The 16,719-nt window shown below is 40.2% G+C and overlaps 1 protein-coding gene across 1 annotated transcript in view; it reads right to left on the bottom strand.

Annotated features, from left to right (window-relative positions):
- Positions 1–829: 829 nt before the first annotated feature.
- LOC130430699 (NACHT, LRR and PYD domains-containing protein 3-like) overlaps positions 830–16,719 on the bottom strand; it is a 33,066-nt gene continuing 17,176 nt past the window's right edge. Inside the window, exons 5-9 of the mRNA XM_056759840.1 lie at positions 4,198–4,368; positions 3,959–4,123; positions 3,825–3,871; positions 3,716–3,726; positions 830–1,390 (exon numbers count right to left, since the gene is read on the bottom strand). Coding sequence (XP_056615818.1) covers positions 830–1,390; positions 3,716–3,726; positions 3,825–3,871; positions 3,959–4,123; positions 4,198–4,368 — 955 coding nt within the window. The remainder of the gene's footprint in view (positions 1,391–3,715; positions 3,727–3,824; positions 3,872–3,958; positions 4,124–4,197; positions 4,369–16,719) is intronic.

Here is a 16,719-nt window from a genome sequence, read left to right as displayed (position 1 = left end):
ATAGTGTTGAACACACAAACCTCTACCATGATAACAAATCAAAACCATCATTCATTGAAAAAACTCTAAACACAAAAGATAACTAACAGTAACAGTAATATTAAAGTATAAATGAAGCCAGCAAGAACACAAACACTAATCTTTAAAAGAAAAACAAACAAGAAACATCAAATTGAACATGCTGCAATGCATCTTGGGATCTTTCAAACTTTTGTACTATTGTTTGTTAAGAAGTCTCTCGTTTTGTAAGTTTCATTTTGGCCCAAACCTTGAGAATCTAAGTCCAGTCAACAAAAGAATCTTTATTAGAAACACGGTTAGGCTCATTTTCTTCAGTATATGAAAAACAATAACTTCGTTCCTTTAACAAAAAACTTTATATTGAAGATACTTTTTTATCTTTGTAGAGAAAACACTTGTTTGATTTTTGACAGTGTGGAAAGAAGAAATAGTGAAAGATAAAGAGAGTAAAAGAGCTGAAAAGACTTGATCTGCACCAATGAATGATATCATTATCACATTATAAGATGAATCTGCTCTTGTTCATGAGAACTTTCACATCAGTGACACACAAACAAGAAACTGATGAAAACTACAACGACAATCTTCCTCCACTCACACAAGACTTTTGTCTCTGATGAAACAAACTAGTGACTAAGAGTCTGACGTGACAAATATTGACACACAAACAGATTAATAATGTGTGTTATGATCTATAGATTTACTCATTATTGACACTTATTGTGATTTATTTGCACACAGACTCACAGACACACACACAGACACACACACGCACACACACACGCACACAGACACACACACACACACTCTAGTGTTTAACAGGAGGCTCTATAGAGGTGTTCATGTCACACAGACGCACTGAGGAGTTATAATCATCCACTCTAAATCCAGCACAGAGAGTCTCAGTGAATGTTGTGTAGTATGTGTGTAAGTGTGTGAGTGTGTTTGTGTCAGAGATGCTGTAGAAGGACAGAGTGCCGGCAAACTGGTCCACATACACACCTGCTCTCTTACACACACCTGGAGAGACACTAATGAGTGTAGGATTATTATTGTGAAGTGCAGTGAATGTGTTATTAGAGCACCACAGACTCCATGATTTTTCATTCCATCCAAACCAACTGTCAATCCTCACTTTCCTCTCAATGCTTTTATATGACACTGATATATAAACACCTGATCCGCTCCATTCAGTCTCCCAGTAACAGCGTCCAGTCAGACTCTCTCTACACAACAACTGACGACACCACACACCAGGAATAAATCTGTCTGGATGATCAGGATACGACTGAAGCTCTTCCACAAGTGTGATCTTTCTGTTCTCTTCAGACACTTTGAGTCTATAGTGTGCTGTGTTTAGATCCAGTGTGAGATCAACCGCATCTGAACACAAGAAGACACATTTATAACACAACAACACAACAATCACTAAATCAATCTGTGTGTGTGTGTGTGTTGTGTTTAGATCCAGTGTGAGATCAACCGCATCTGAACACAAGAAGACTCATTTATAACACAACAACCACTAAATCAATCTGTGTGTGTGTGTGTTGTGTTTAGATCCAGTGTGAGATCACAGACATCTGAACACAAGAAGACTAATTTATAACACAACAACACAACAATCACTACATCAATCTGTGTGTGTGTGTGTGTGTTGTGTTTAGATCCAGTTTGAGATCAACCGCATCTGAACACAAGAAGACACATTTATAACACAACAATCACTAAATCAATCTGTGTGTGTGTGTGTTGTGTTTAGATCCAGTGTGAGATCACAGACATCTGAACACAAGAAGACTCGTTTATAACACAACAACACAACAATCACTAAATCAATCTGTGTGTGTGTGTGTTGTGTTTAGATCCAGTTTGAGATCAACCGCATCTGAACACAAGAAGACACATTTATAACACAACAATCACTAAATCAATCTGTGTGTGTGTGTGTTGTGTTTAGATCCAGTGTGAGATCAACCGCATCTGAACACAAGAAGACACATTTATAACACAACAATCACTAAATCAATCTGTGTGTGTGTGTGTTGTGTTTAGATCCAGTGTGAGATCAACCGCATCTGAACACAAGAAGACTCATTTATAACACAACAACCACTAAATCAATCTGTGTGTGTGTGTTTTGTGTTTAGATCCAGTGTGAGATCACAGACATCTGAACACAAGAAGACTCATTTATAACACAACAACACAACAATCACTACATCAATCTGTGTGTGTGTGTGTTGTGTTGTGTTTAGATCCAGTTTGAGATCAACCGCATCTGAACACAAGAAGACACATTTATAACACAACAACCACTAAATCAATCTGTGTGTGTGTGTGTTGTGTTTAGATCCAGTGTGAGATCAACCGCATCTGAACACAAGAAGACACATTTATAACACAACAACCACTAAATCAATCTGTATGTGTGTGTGTTGTGTTTAGATCCAGTGTGAGATCACAGACATCTGAACACAAGAAGACACATTTATAACACAACAACACAACAATCACTAAATCAATCTGTGTGTGTGTGTGTTGTGTTTAGATCCAGTTTGAGATCAACCGCATCTGAACACAAGAAGACACATTTATAACACAACAACACAACAATCACTAAATCAATATGTGTGTGTGTGTGTGTTGTGTTTAGATCCACTGTGAGAACAACTGCATCTGAACACAAGAAGACACATTTATAACACAACAATCACTAAATCAATCTGTGTGTGTGTGTGTTGTGTTTAGATCCAGTGTGAGATCAACCGCATCTGAACACAAGAAGACTCATTTATAACACAACAACCACTAAATCAATCTGTGTGTGTGTGTGTTGTGTTTAGATCCAGTGTGAGATCACAGACATCTGAACACAAGAAGACTAATTTATAACACAACAACACAACAATCACTACATCAATCTGTGTGTGTGTGTGTTGTGTTGTGTTGTGTTTAGATCCAGTGTGAGATCAACCGCATCTGAACACAAGAAGACACATTTATAACACAACAACACAACAATCACTAAATCAATCTGTGTGTGTGTGTGTTGTGTTGTGTTTAGATCCAGTTTGAGATCAACCGCATCTGAACACAAGAAGACACATTTATAACACAACAACACAACAATCACTAAATCAATCTGTGTGTGTGTGTGTTGTGTTTAGATCCAGTTTGAGATCAACCGCATCTGAACACAAGAAGACACATTTATAACACAACAACACAACAATCACTAAATCAATCTGTGTGTGTGTGTGTTGTGTTTAGATCCAGTGTGAGATCAACCGCATCTGAACACAAGAAGACACATTTATAACACAACAACACAACAATCACTAAATCAATCTGTGTGTGTGTGTGTTGTGTTTAGATCCAGTGTGAGATCAACCGCATCTGAACACAAGAAGACTCATTTATAACACAACAACCACTAAATCAATCTGTATGTGTGTGTGTTGTGTTTAGATCCAGTGTGAGATCACAGACATCTGAACACAAGAAGACTAATTTATAACACAACAACACAACAATCACTACATCAATCTGTGTGTGTGTGTGTTGTGTTGTGTTTAGATCCAGTTTGAGATCAACCGCATCTGAACACAAGAAGACACATTTATAACACAACAACACAACAATCACTAAATCAATCTGTGTGTGTGTGTGTTGTGTTAAGATCCAGTGTGAGATCAACCGCATCTGAACACAAGAACACACATTTTAACACAACAACACAACAATCACTAAATCAATGTGTGTGTGTGTATGTGTGTGTGTGTGTGTGTGTGTAGACTTACACTTATGTAGACCTGCTGTAATTCTTCTCTCTCCTCCATGACTCACACTACACAAACACAAACACATTAAATACAGAAACATGATGTGACATTGGTCTGGTTTGTATGAATCATGTGTGTGTTGTGTGTCATACTTGATTGTGTAGTTTGGATCATTGAGTGTGTGAGAGAGCAGCTGTTGTGTTGTGTGTTGTGGGTGATTGTAGCTCAGATCCAGCTCTCTCAGGTGTGACGACTGTGAACTCAGAGGTGAAGCCAAAGAACAACAACCTTCATCTGTCACCATACAACCTGACAACCTACAAACACACACAAACATGTCAACACAACTCTTCACTTTTCTATTGTGACATCAGTGTGTAGAGACAAACACCTCAGTGTGTGTAGTTGACAGTTGTGAGTCTTGAGAGCATCAGAGATCAGCTTCACTCCTGAATCCTTCAGATCATTGTTACTCAGGTCCAGCTCTTTCAGAGACGATGATGATTGTAGACATGAAGACAAACTTACACAAGACTCTTCTGTCACATTACACAACGACAATCTAAATACAACAAAACAAAATGACATAAACAAAACACAAAAAGACACAAAAGACACAAAAGTCACAAAAGACACAAAAGAGACAAAAGTCACAAAAGAGACAAAAGTCACAAAAGACACAAAAGTCACAAAAGACACAAAAGTCACAAAAGTCACAAAAGACACAAAAGACACAAAAGACACAAAAGTCACAAAAGACACAAAAGTCACAAAAGACACAAAAGACACAAAAGTTAGTTTGTAAAGAGCATCTAGTGTATATATATATAAATCTCTTATCTTGAATAAGTTTGCAGTACAACCACTTACAGACAAGGGGATGGGCTCATTTCACTCAGGCAACCAATCACTATCACAGACACATCATTATGCTAAGCCACGTCCATAGCAATCAAACAGGTTAGCCTAGCAACCATTTAGCAATACCTATGTCTCTGCAAAAGCACATCGTTGAGAAATGGGGGTTGGTTTGTTTCACTCATAGCTAAGAGTTTCACACACAGGCAAGGCAGATGCTAAGCCACGCCCATAGCAACGAAACAGGTTATCCTAGCAACCATTTTGCAATACCTGTGTCTCTACATCAGAACATCGTAGAGACATAAGGTTGGTTTGTTTCACTCTTAGCTAAGAGTGTCATATATCGTTACGGCAGATGCAAAGCCACGCCCATAGCAACCAAACCGGTTAGCCTATCAACCATTTTGGAATACCTATATCTCTGCATCAGCACATCGTAGAAACATGGGGGTTGGTTCATTTCACTCATAACTTAGAGTATCATATACTGGCATGGCAGATGCTAAGCCACGCCCATAGCAACCAAACAGGTTAGCCTAGCAACCATTTTGCAATACCTATTTCTCTGCATCAGAGCATAGTAGAGACATGTGGGTTGGTTCGTTTCACTCAAAGCTCGGAGTGTCATATACTGGCATGGCAGATTGTGATGGACTGAGAGATCAGCCACACAAGTATGGGTATTCAAGCACACACATAGATACACTTACATCTGCGCGCGGTTGTGAGCCCAGATATCCATACACTTCTCCCATGTGCAAACATGCCCATAAGTTACATTTGGTTATGACACGTTGTTTGTATATTTCATAGTTTAAAGTATTATTTACAATAACCACACAGGACAGCAGTAATCTATAGTTTTCATTTATTTATGCAGTCACATACAAATCAGTTAATCTATGATTTTGCGTACCTTTAACTAAACCATATTTCTTTGTACGAGTTGCCGGGATGGCGGGGTGTCTGCAGGAGAAATTGGAGCCGGCAAAGATTGGAGCCCGTGCGGGAACGGAGTTTTATCCGATTGTGATTCCGCTTGGATGGACCATCTGTAGCTGAGACGTGGGGAGATCTTGAAATGGACTGTCTAATTATCTCCTCCATTCGGTTTAAATTCATGAGTTTATTTAGTCATTTTAGATTTTTTTTTTTTTTTGTTATCAACAATTTTTTATTATTATTTTTTTCACACACAACGTAACATAATATCCAAAATAAAACAAAACAAAACAGCAGACACATACTCAACATCTCAAGGTTCGATCAAAAGGGAGGGAGAGAGGGAAGGACAACAAGAACACAAAAGCTACTCCTTTAAATAATTACGTATATTTAACAAAAAACACTGCCAAGCCTCAATGGTTGAAGGCCTGGCCCCACCGACTCGCGCCGTTGTACATTCAAATGAGACAATTTGCAGGAGGTTATGGATCCAATATGTCTCTCTACACATGCGTGGTGTAAACCAGTTCTGAATTATTGTCTTCTTCACAGCTGTAAAACCAGCAAACAACATTCTCTTTTGCATTGAACTAATACAGAGATCAGAATCATCATTAAGAAGACATAAACTTGGGTTAACAGACCAATCAATTCTCAGTAATGATGACAAAACCAGATTTACATGTGTCCACAGACTGTTGATGACAGGACATTCCCAAAACATATGCAGAAAAGTGCCTGATGATGTAGTGTTACATATATGGCAGTTAAAATTTGACTGCAGTTTCATTTTAAATCTTTTGTAAGGAGTTATATATGCTCTGTGAATGACTTTGAAGTGACTCAGACGATGAGCAAGATTTTTAGATGTCAAACTGAGATTAGACCACACTCTCTCCCAGTCGACAGATAAATTAAGATCAGATAATTCCCTATTCCAAATAGTTTTAATAGAAAGAGGTTTTGCAATACAATCAATAATTTTATTATATATTAAGGAAACAAATGGCCGACCAGCAGGTGGTGCAATCCAGTCCTGCATAGGATGAGAGGAAATGGAAGAGGACCAAGGAACGCCATACGCTTTGCGAGCAGAACGTAATTGAAGAAAAACAAAATATGCAGATGCTGGTAGGCAAAATTTGGCTCTCAATGCCTGAAATGAACAGAGGCCCTGGTTATCATACATATCACCGCACGTGTTCACCCCTAAAGAGGACCAAGAGGGTTGGACAAATGGACGATTACCACATACAAAGTTCAAATTGTGCCATAAAGGTGTACTGTTACAGAATTTGAAGGGTCCACCTATCCGACGTTCAACCGTTTCCAGATTTTAATAGAGTTAGCCACAACCGGACCAAATTTATAATTATCCCCTTTTTTTCCTGTGCCAGTAAATAAGATATCTTGAAGTCTATTTGGTTTAACCTTGTCAGCTTCGATCCCCCTCCATGAAACTGTAGATTGAGGATCAACCCAATTATGAAGGGCCTTAAGCTGGAACGACCAATAATATAATTCAAAATTTGGTACAGCCAGTCCTCCTGCGCTATTAGGATGTTGCGATGTGGTAAGTTTAATTCTGGGACATTTATCGTTCCAGATAAACTTAGAAATTACAGAGTTGATCTCCTTAAAGTAACCTGGAGGGGGAGAAAGTGGTAGCATAGAGAAAAAAAAATTAAATCGAGGTAACAAATTCATCTTAACAGTGGAGATTCTTCCTTGGATAGAGACTTTAAGATTCTTCCATCTTTGAATGTCATTTTTGACCTTAACTAAAATGTTATTAAAATTGTCTCTGGCAATCTTATGAATGTTTTTATATATGGTAATGCCCAAATAGATGAAAGATTCCTTGATAGGGATAAATGAGGGAATAGAAAAATTAACCTTAACATTGTTAATTGGCATTAAAGCGGATTTGTTCCAATTAATTTTATATCCTGATAGGCTACTAAAACTATCAAACTCCTTAATTACACTAGAGACTGAAACATCAAAGTGGTCTAAATATAGAATAATATCATCAGCGTATAATGAAATACAATGATTATGGTCATGAATCTTAATCGATACTTCAGATTTCCTGATGGCTTGTGCTAAGGGTTCGAGAGATAGACAAAACAATAAGGGGGAAAGTGGACACCCCTGTCTCGTTCCCCGCTGTAAAGGGAATGAGGGGGAAATAATATTACCAGTTATGACTGATGCTGCAGGAGAGTGGTATAATGTCTTGATCATAGAAACGAAGTGTTCCCCGAAGCCGAAACATTGCTGAACTGCCCACATATAATTCCACTCTAGCCTGTCAAAGGCTTTTTCCGCATCAAGTGAAAAGACCGCACAAGGTGTTGGGTGGGAGTCCGCAAAGTCAAGAATATGAAGGAGTCGACACATATTGTCAGATGCATGGCGCCCCTTGATGAAACCAGTTTGGTCCTCCTTGATCAGACTGTGAATTACCTTCTCCAAACGAGAAGCAAAAACTTTAGCATAGATTTTTAGATCACATGGGATAAGAGAAATCGGTCTGTAGCTGGAACAGTCTAATGGATCTTTTCCCTTTTTAAGAAGTAATGAAATCAGTGATGTTTTTAGATCTCTATGAAACGCCCCATGTTCGATCGCAAAATTAAATGAGTTAAGCATAAGTATCCGTACCAAATCCCAAATTTCTAAATATAATTCAGGGGGGAGGCCATCTAAACCTGGCGATTTGCACTTTTGAAGGCTTTTTAGAGAGATGTGAAGTTCCTCCAAACCTAATGGGGCCTCCAAAGATTCTTTATCCATCTGTGAAATCCGAGGCAGTTCCAATTTATCTAAATACTGCTTACAAATTTGTTCATCAAAAACTGTTTCGGCTTTATACAGATTTGTGTAAAAGCCTTTAAATATGTCGTTAATTGCCACAGGGTTCGTAGTGACCTGATCATCTGATGATTTTATTGCGCTAATATATGCCTTAGACTCGCATTCTTTCAACCTAAGGGCCAGTAAATGACTAGGTCTCTCCGATTCAAAATAATATTTTTGTCTAGTCCTATGTAAAATAAATTCTGCCTTTGAGTGTGAAAGCAAATCATATTCTTCTTTTAAAGAGGATAGTTGTGTAGCCTGTTGCTCAGTAAAATGTTGTTTTTGTAGGTTTTGTAATGATTGGATTTTATTTTCTAATTGTGTAAATTGGTGAGTTCTCGCTTTGGCAAGAGTAGAAGAGAAAGATATACAGAAACCTCGTATAGCACACTTAGTCGTTTCCCACAGTATCTGAGGATCCACATCAGAGGGCATATTAATCTCAAGAAAGTCCTTAATATATTCTTTTAGAGAGGTAATAAAAGTCTGGTTACTTAATAATGATATGTTAAAGCGCCATCTAGGGCACTTGGCTTTGACATCGGAAAGAGGAACACTGCATAACATAGCAGAATGATCAGATAATAAAATTGGTAATATAGATATAGAGGAATTAGATGAAATTAAAGATGGGCTAAGAAATATGTAGTCTATCCTAGAGAAGGTCTTGTGTCTATTAGAGAAAAAAGTGAAGTCCTTAGCTTTAGTGTTCTGAATTCTCCATAAATCGATTAAGTTGAGCTCAGTGATAAATTTATTCAATAATTTAGAGGACGGATTGGCTGTTTTATCAGATTGAGACTTATCTAAAGCAGGATTTATGACAGCATTAAAATCACCACCCACCACTAGGGGACAATCAATCTCCTCAAGTAGAGTTTTGGAAATCTGTGTAAGGAATGTACTGTCTGTCTCATTCGGACCATAAATGGAGACCAATGCTAACCTGTTATTATATATTTTGCATCGGATAAAAACAAATCTACCCTTCTCATCACTACCAAGGTGTTCAATTGTTAAATTTAACTTCCTGTTAACAAGGATAAGCACCCCCTTAGTTTTATTTTGGGCGCAGGAAAAAGCTATTAATTTGTAATACTTATTCTGGAAACGTGCCACGTCGGATTGTTTTAAGTGTGTCTCTTGTATTAAGGCGCAGGAGATAGATTTACGGTGTAAATATTCTAATACACGGGTTCTTTTAACTGCAGAATTTAAACCGTTCACATTCAGTGATAAAATATTTAAGGTATGCATTGAATATTCAAAATCCCAAGATTGTACACAATAAATGCAAAGAACAAAAAAAAAAAAAACAGAAGCACTTCCATTCCGTAAATAACCCGTAAACACTGATGTGCAATGTAGATACCGAACCTCCTATAGGAAAAATCCCTTTAGAGATAATGTAAAGTAAATAAAAGTACAAATGTCTGCTGTCAAAAACAACATAAAAATATGAACAACCGATAACCATAAACAAAGAACAACTCAGACCGCACATTACCGAGAACATAGGTCTGACTGATCAACAAAAAACAGTGATAGGTTGTGACCGATCCACCCTAACGCAAGACATGCTTCCCGAAAGGCTCACACAGCCAGAAAAAAAAAAAAAATACACATATACACATATATATATATATATATACATATATATATATATATATATATATACATACATACACTGTAATTAAACCTACTCTCCATTAGTCCCCTCCAAAGCAGACAAGTGGAGTGTCAGTCTTACCAGCAAAGAGATCGTCGTACCGGATAAATAAGGACAATATCCCAGTATAAGAGAAGAAAACGCAAACAATAAGCTTAACAAGCTTCCGTGCTCATCCTGCTATCATCCCCTTCTGGGCAGCTAGGGCCAGGTCCATCCCGGCCGTCACGCCCCTCCCGTCGAGCTGGAGAAACAGCGGCCGCTGCTCCCCCCCCCCGAAGAGCGGCGGCGTACGACTTCTGCCGAGACATGGAACTGATAAAATCCTCCGCTTTCTGAGGGGAATCGAAGCTTCTCTGTTCTCCATTTTGACGTAGCTTAATCACCGCTGGATAAATGAGGAAGGGCTGAAGACCAAGTGCTGTCATCTTCTTCAGAACTGGACCGAATGCCTTTCTCCTGATCACTGTAGCCGGACTAAAGTCAGGAAAAAACATCAGTGTGACATTGTTCCGTTCGCACTTCACCGGATACGCCTGCCGAGCACCTTTCAGGATATCTGATCTGTCATGCCATCTCAGCACACGGAAGATGAGAGTGCGCGGCCGGTCGGAGCCCCTCCCTCCATCATACACGCGATGCGCCCGATCAATCTCAATGTCACGGCCCCTCAAGGAAGGAATCCACTTGGAAAGATTAACTCGGAGGAAACTAGCTGCATCTGGACCCTCCATCCCTTCTGGGAGTCCCACCAGTCTCACGTTGTTCCGCCTGCACCTATCCTCCATATCTGTCATCTTCTCGGTGAGTCGCTCCAGCTGATCCTTTAAGCCCGTGACTGTTCTCGTATCTTCCCACGCCGCTGCCTGAACAGAATCAACACGGTCACGTGTCTGCTTCGTTTTGGTAACTATGGCCTCAAACTCCTCTCTCAGCTCTTTAACAGACTTATTGGTCGCTAGTATGTCCTCGCGCAGTTCGCGCAATGCTGGAATCAGCACGGCGTCCATCGCATCTCTTACTGCCGAGTTCACAACCGAATTCAAAGTGCTTTGGTGTTCTTTAAATGCTAGTTCCATGCGGTTAGCAATAGCACTGTCCAGGTCCTCACTGGAGATGGCGGAATCTCTGAATTTTTTCTTCATTGGCGAGTGCTCAATCTCCCTTTTCCGATCTCCTTTGTCTGCCTTAGCATTCATGATGGGCCCAATGTAGAGTGGTTCAAAGTACACTGACAGGATCGCAAGAAATTTGGCGAAGTGAGCGGAGCGAAAAACTAAGCCTGCATCACCGTCGAAGGGTCACGTGATCCCCCCTCATTTTAGATTATTTGTCATTATTATAGATGTGCTTGTTGTATAATGTTTGTCTTAAAGTGTGATGTTATTTGTTATATTTGGAATTTATTATTTCCCCCTTTCCTTGTGGTGATGAGCTCATCCATTCCCTTTTTAAGAGTGGTGGAAAGATTGTTTGAGAGATTGATTAGCAGGCACAGATGTGATAAGGTGATCTGTGGAAATGCTTGATTAAAGTCTCCATTGTCTGCTGAAATTTGTTCTCTGAGTTTCCTTTAAGATGCACCAGGCTTGTTACCTAGAGAAACTGAGTAAGATCCCGAAAAATGAACAAGTGGGACTCGTGAGTTGTTTACCTTGACCGGTCGGTCCCTCACAGATGGTGGCAGCGGTGGGATCCTTAAATCTGGTTATTCAAGGTGCAAGCCGGTTTTGTTAGTTTGGAGGTGTTATTTTGCCCCTCGTGGCTGTTTTATTTCTTCTGGTGCTTGCAATGAGTCGAGCTGTAAAGAAGCGAGGCCTCTCTGTACCACAGGAGGAAGAAAGGGGTGAAGAGGAGTTGAACATGGAGGATGAAGTTGAGGAAGGAGCAGCGGCTGGAAAAAGAGATGTTGCAGGGGAGGATCTGGCGAGTTTGTTCCGAGCTCACATGGCTAGGATGGACGTCCGGGAAGCTGAAAGACAAAGAGAGCAAGTGGAACAAGAACGACGTTTCAGGGCTCTCCAGCACTAGTTTGGTCTATTGCAGATGGAGGTCCAAGCATGTACAACTCCCATACCTACGACTCTCGACCCTGATTTGCACGGTGGAGGAACTCCGGAAGATTCTGGATGGTCGAAAGCCAATTCCCCAGGCAGAGATGGAATGCCAGTGATTCAAGGGGGTACTGTGCAGGCGGTGGACCGTGTGAGTCTACCCGTTACACAAATGCCTAAAATGGAGAAACTTGGAGAAAACGATGACGTGGAGCACTTTCTAGTCACATTCGAGTGGATTGCATTTGCCTGCAGATGGAACAAAACAGATTGGATCTGGCATTTGATACCATTGTTGGCTAGAAAGGCTCGAGCGGCTTACGTGAATATGGACGTGGATGAATCTACGGATTACGAGAAGGTGAAAGCTGCAATTTTAAAGAGGTTTGACATAAATGTTGAGACCTATCGTCAGAGGTTTCGCTCTGTGACTGTGCATCCTGAAGAGAGTCCAAAGGAGCTATATAGCCGACTGAAGGAGCTGTTTTCAAAATGGACACAACCGAAAGGGAAGACTGTAGAAGAGATGAGTGAAATCATGGTACTCGAGCAGTACCTCTGAATGCTGTCTCCTGAGCTTCAGATATGGATTCGAGAACGAGACCCTGAATCAGTGGCAGAAGCAGCTACCTGGTTTGACGTGTTTGTAGCAGCAAGGGGAAAGAACATATGCTGGAGGTATAGGCAAGGAGTTGCGCAACGATCTGGTGACTTAGGGCAGAGTCGGCCGAAAGTAGAAGAACAAGGAAAGAACCATCCCAGGAGATGGCCAGGTGGGCCAGGTATGACTTGTAGATGGCCGATGAAATGTCACTTGTGTGCAAGAAGGTCATATTAAGCCAAACTGTCCCAAGAATCCTGTCCAGTCTTCGCATATATGTCTTGTCCCAAGAGTGCTTACAGTTCCTGCAGAGACACAACGTCAGAGAACGACGATGGTGGAGAACGGGCAGAGAATGCTGACTGCTCTTATTGATACCGGCAGTGATCAAACTCTAATGGATAAGAGGTTTATTTATTATTTATCATCCTCTTCGATCGATTCAGCCAGTCACTTGCTTGTTCGATGTGTGCATGGAGATGAAAGGATGCTTCAGACCGCCTGGATATACTTGAAGGTAAAGGGTCAGATGTATGTATTGAAGGTGGGAGTTGGTGAGAACCTACCATATCCTGTGATTTTGGGAAGAGATATACCTGCATTGTTTGAACTGTTGTCTCCAGCACAAAAATGTAATGTGGCAGTTACACGTTCAAAAGCAAACCAAGGTGAGGATCATGAGCCTATGTTGAGCAGTCTACCATTCTTCGGTGAAGAGATTGAGACTGGGGCGTCAAAACGGAGGAAGTCAAGAAACAAGAAGAAAGGAGACAAGGTCAAATTTAATGCTACTAAGATACAAGATGTCTCATACGAACTTCCTGTGGATTTCAGGGTGCCAACAGAAATTGTAAAAATGCAACAGGAGGATGCAAGTCTGGCAAGGTGTTTGAGTGGAGCTAAAGATGCTGGAGGAGAAAGTATGGAGGACATCATAGGGACATTTGTGCGGGTGAAGGGAATACTTTATCGTCAGATCGGTGCACGTAGACAGCTGGTGGTCCCTCAGTGTGTTCGGGAAGTTGTTTTACGACTGAGCCACTCTGTTCCTTGGGCTGGCCACCTTGGGAAGAACAAGACCACTGCTCGGATTAAGAGATACTTCTAATGGCCTGGTCTGGAAAAGGAAGTAGCCCGATACTGCAAAAGTTGTCCAGAGTGTCAAAAGGTATCACTGCAGCGACCTATGAGAGCACCGTTACAGCCACTGGCCATTATTGGTACGCCATTTGAGAGAATAGGAATGGATGTCGTAGGACCTCTTGAGAAGAGCAGTTCCAATACTCGATTCATGTTACTGATAACAGATTATGCCACAAGGTACCCAGAGGTGTTTCCTCTAAGGACTGTGAAGGCCAAGACTGTAGCAACGTGTCTGGTTCAGTTGTTTTCGAGGGTCGGGTTTTGTGAGGAGATTTTGACCGACCAAGGTACCAACTTTATGTCAACTCTACTGAGACAAGTGTACCGATTGCTGGGAATTAAAAGCCTGCGTTCTACACCTTACCACCCTCAGACTGATGGACTTACTGAACGCTTTAATCAAACTCTTAAGCAGATGCTCCGAAAGTTTGTGGATGAAACTGGCAAAGACTGGGATCGTTGGCTGCCATATCTCCTATTTGCATACAGGGAAGTTCCTCAGGCCTCCACTGGGTTCTCACCCTTTGAGCTGCTGTATGGTCGTGAAGTCAGGGGGCCGCTAACTTTGCTCAAAGAGGTATGGGAAGGAAATTCTGAGGATAAGGAACCTCATAATGTTGTTTCGTATGTATTGCATGTGCTCCAGAAAATGGCTAACCTAGCACAGACGAATTTGGGCAAGGCAAAAGGGCAACAGCGGACCTGGTATAATCTGAAGTCCCGAGCGAGGAATTTGCAGATTGGGCAAAAGGTGTTGGTGATGTTGCCCACTGGAGAAAGTAACTTGCTAGCTAAATGGCAAGGACCTTATGAGGTCAGAAGAAAGCTTAGCTCCACGACATATGAGATTGCTATGTCTGCACAAGATAAAGCCGGACGGATTCTTCATGTTAACCTGTTGAAGGAGTGGACACCGAGGATGGAAAGAGAGGCACAGATTTTGATGGTTTGCTCTGTGACTGAAGAAGAAGATGAACAGTACTTACCTGAGTCAAATACGGAAGAGCTGCTAAGGGAGATGCTAAGCCACGCCCAAAGCAACCAAACAGGTTAGCGTAGCAACCATTTGCAATAACTATATCTCTGTGTCAGAACATCTTAAAGACATGGGGGTTGGTTCGTTTCATTCATAGAGCGTCATCAACTGGCAGATGCTAAGCCAAGCCCATTGCAACCAAACAGGTTAGCCTAGTAACCGTTTAGCCAGACGTATATCTCTGAATCAGAAAATTTTACAGACATGGCAATTGGTTAGATTGGTTCGTGGCTTTACTTTTCTTCACCTCAGTGAATGCCCAGTGCCGCAGTTTGACATGAACCACAACTCACATTTTTTTCCGAAAATATACATTTTTAGAGTCGAAGATTTTCTGCATTAATTAGCATGTTAAGTGTCATCGTCTTTTTGTTTTGCCTTGTAAGGACGCAAAAGCTATGTAGAATGACACCTAATATCAATGATTCCTAATGTCATCCCCATTGTAAAAGTAAATGATTTTCTACAGTTCAATAAACAAGAAAGATTATTAGATTTCATTGTCATATTATGACTGTTTTCTCACTATTTCAATGATTAAAATCATTCTTAAAAAAGCAGAATAGTTGTGTTACTGTGAACAACACACAACGCTATTTCGTTTCTAAATGAATCTGATACTTTACTCCACAGTCAAGAACTTTGATCACAGCTGTGTACTTCTCTAGTCGAGTTTATTCACTTGATAAATAATCATCCATCCTTTTGGGAGGTAACAAAATATTTTATTTGAGGGAAATGTGTGTGTTTTTCTTCTTTTCCTCAGAAATCTAGGAGCGGCAGCAGAAATGAGCTGAAGAGATAAGGTCAACACTTTCTGCCAAACAAAGAGAGAAATGACCTTCACTTAAATCTGAGCTGAAGATAACACTTTTACACCCATAGATCTTAGCAGAAACATACATTTGCTTCTTATTTTATTTCATTGATCATTAATTCCATTATATATTTACTAAGTTGTATGCATTTCGTACTTTTAACAAATTCTTTATAATCGTTCATTTATTTGATCATTTTATTATTCACTCTTGTTCATATTATTTGTCACATTTTGTCCTTTTTTTAATCTTGTTGAATCTTATGTTGGGTGCTGTATTCTTTCTCCATCTCAAGGCTCATGATAACGTCACGAGACAATGTTTTCAAATCTCCTTCTTGTGTGGTATAATAATACATATTGAATCTGTTTCTAGTCAGACGAAGCAAAACTGAGCATTGAAGCACAACTGAGATTATTCACTGAATTATTTTCATTTTATTCACATCACTTGGTGTCACGCTGCTGTTCTTCTCTTCTGTATCTGCCTTGTGGTTGATTTGAACTATTCACTCACACCAGAGCTGATATTTGAGTACAGATTTAGACCGATCTAGTGAAACTGGACTCTTTGCATCTATAAGAGTCATATCTATAGTTGGATCCATCAACACAGAGCTGAATTCCTTCAACATCACACGAGACAATCTCATGATTTCATTGGTAAGAGGTCAAGTAAATGATGAGCATGATGGATCAAACAGATGGAATCTAGAGCAAACAAACATGTTGTAAAAGAGACAGTGTTTTCTCCACCCAACCCTGAGATATAAATCAGAGCTTTAAAAGTTCTTCTGAACACTTCCATCTATCTGTCCTTCAGCAGTTTCATCTTCCTAAACTTGATGAACACTATCAGGAGATGTTCAATTGTCTCTTGATGAAGTGAAACTGGTCCTGGACTCGATGCCAAAGAACAAAG

The sequence above is a fragment of the Triplophysa dalaica genome, chromosome 10, assembly GCF_015846415.1.
Source record: "Triplophysa dalaica isolate WHDGS20190420 chromosome 10, ASM1584641v1, whole genome shotgun sequence".
Classification (NCBI taxonomy): domain Eukaryota; kingdom Metazoa; phylum Chordata; class Actinopteri; order Cypriniformes; family Nemacheilidae; genus Triplophysa; species Triplophysa dalaica.
This window is presented reverse-complemented; position numbering and strand designations above follow the sequence as displayed.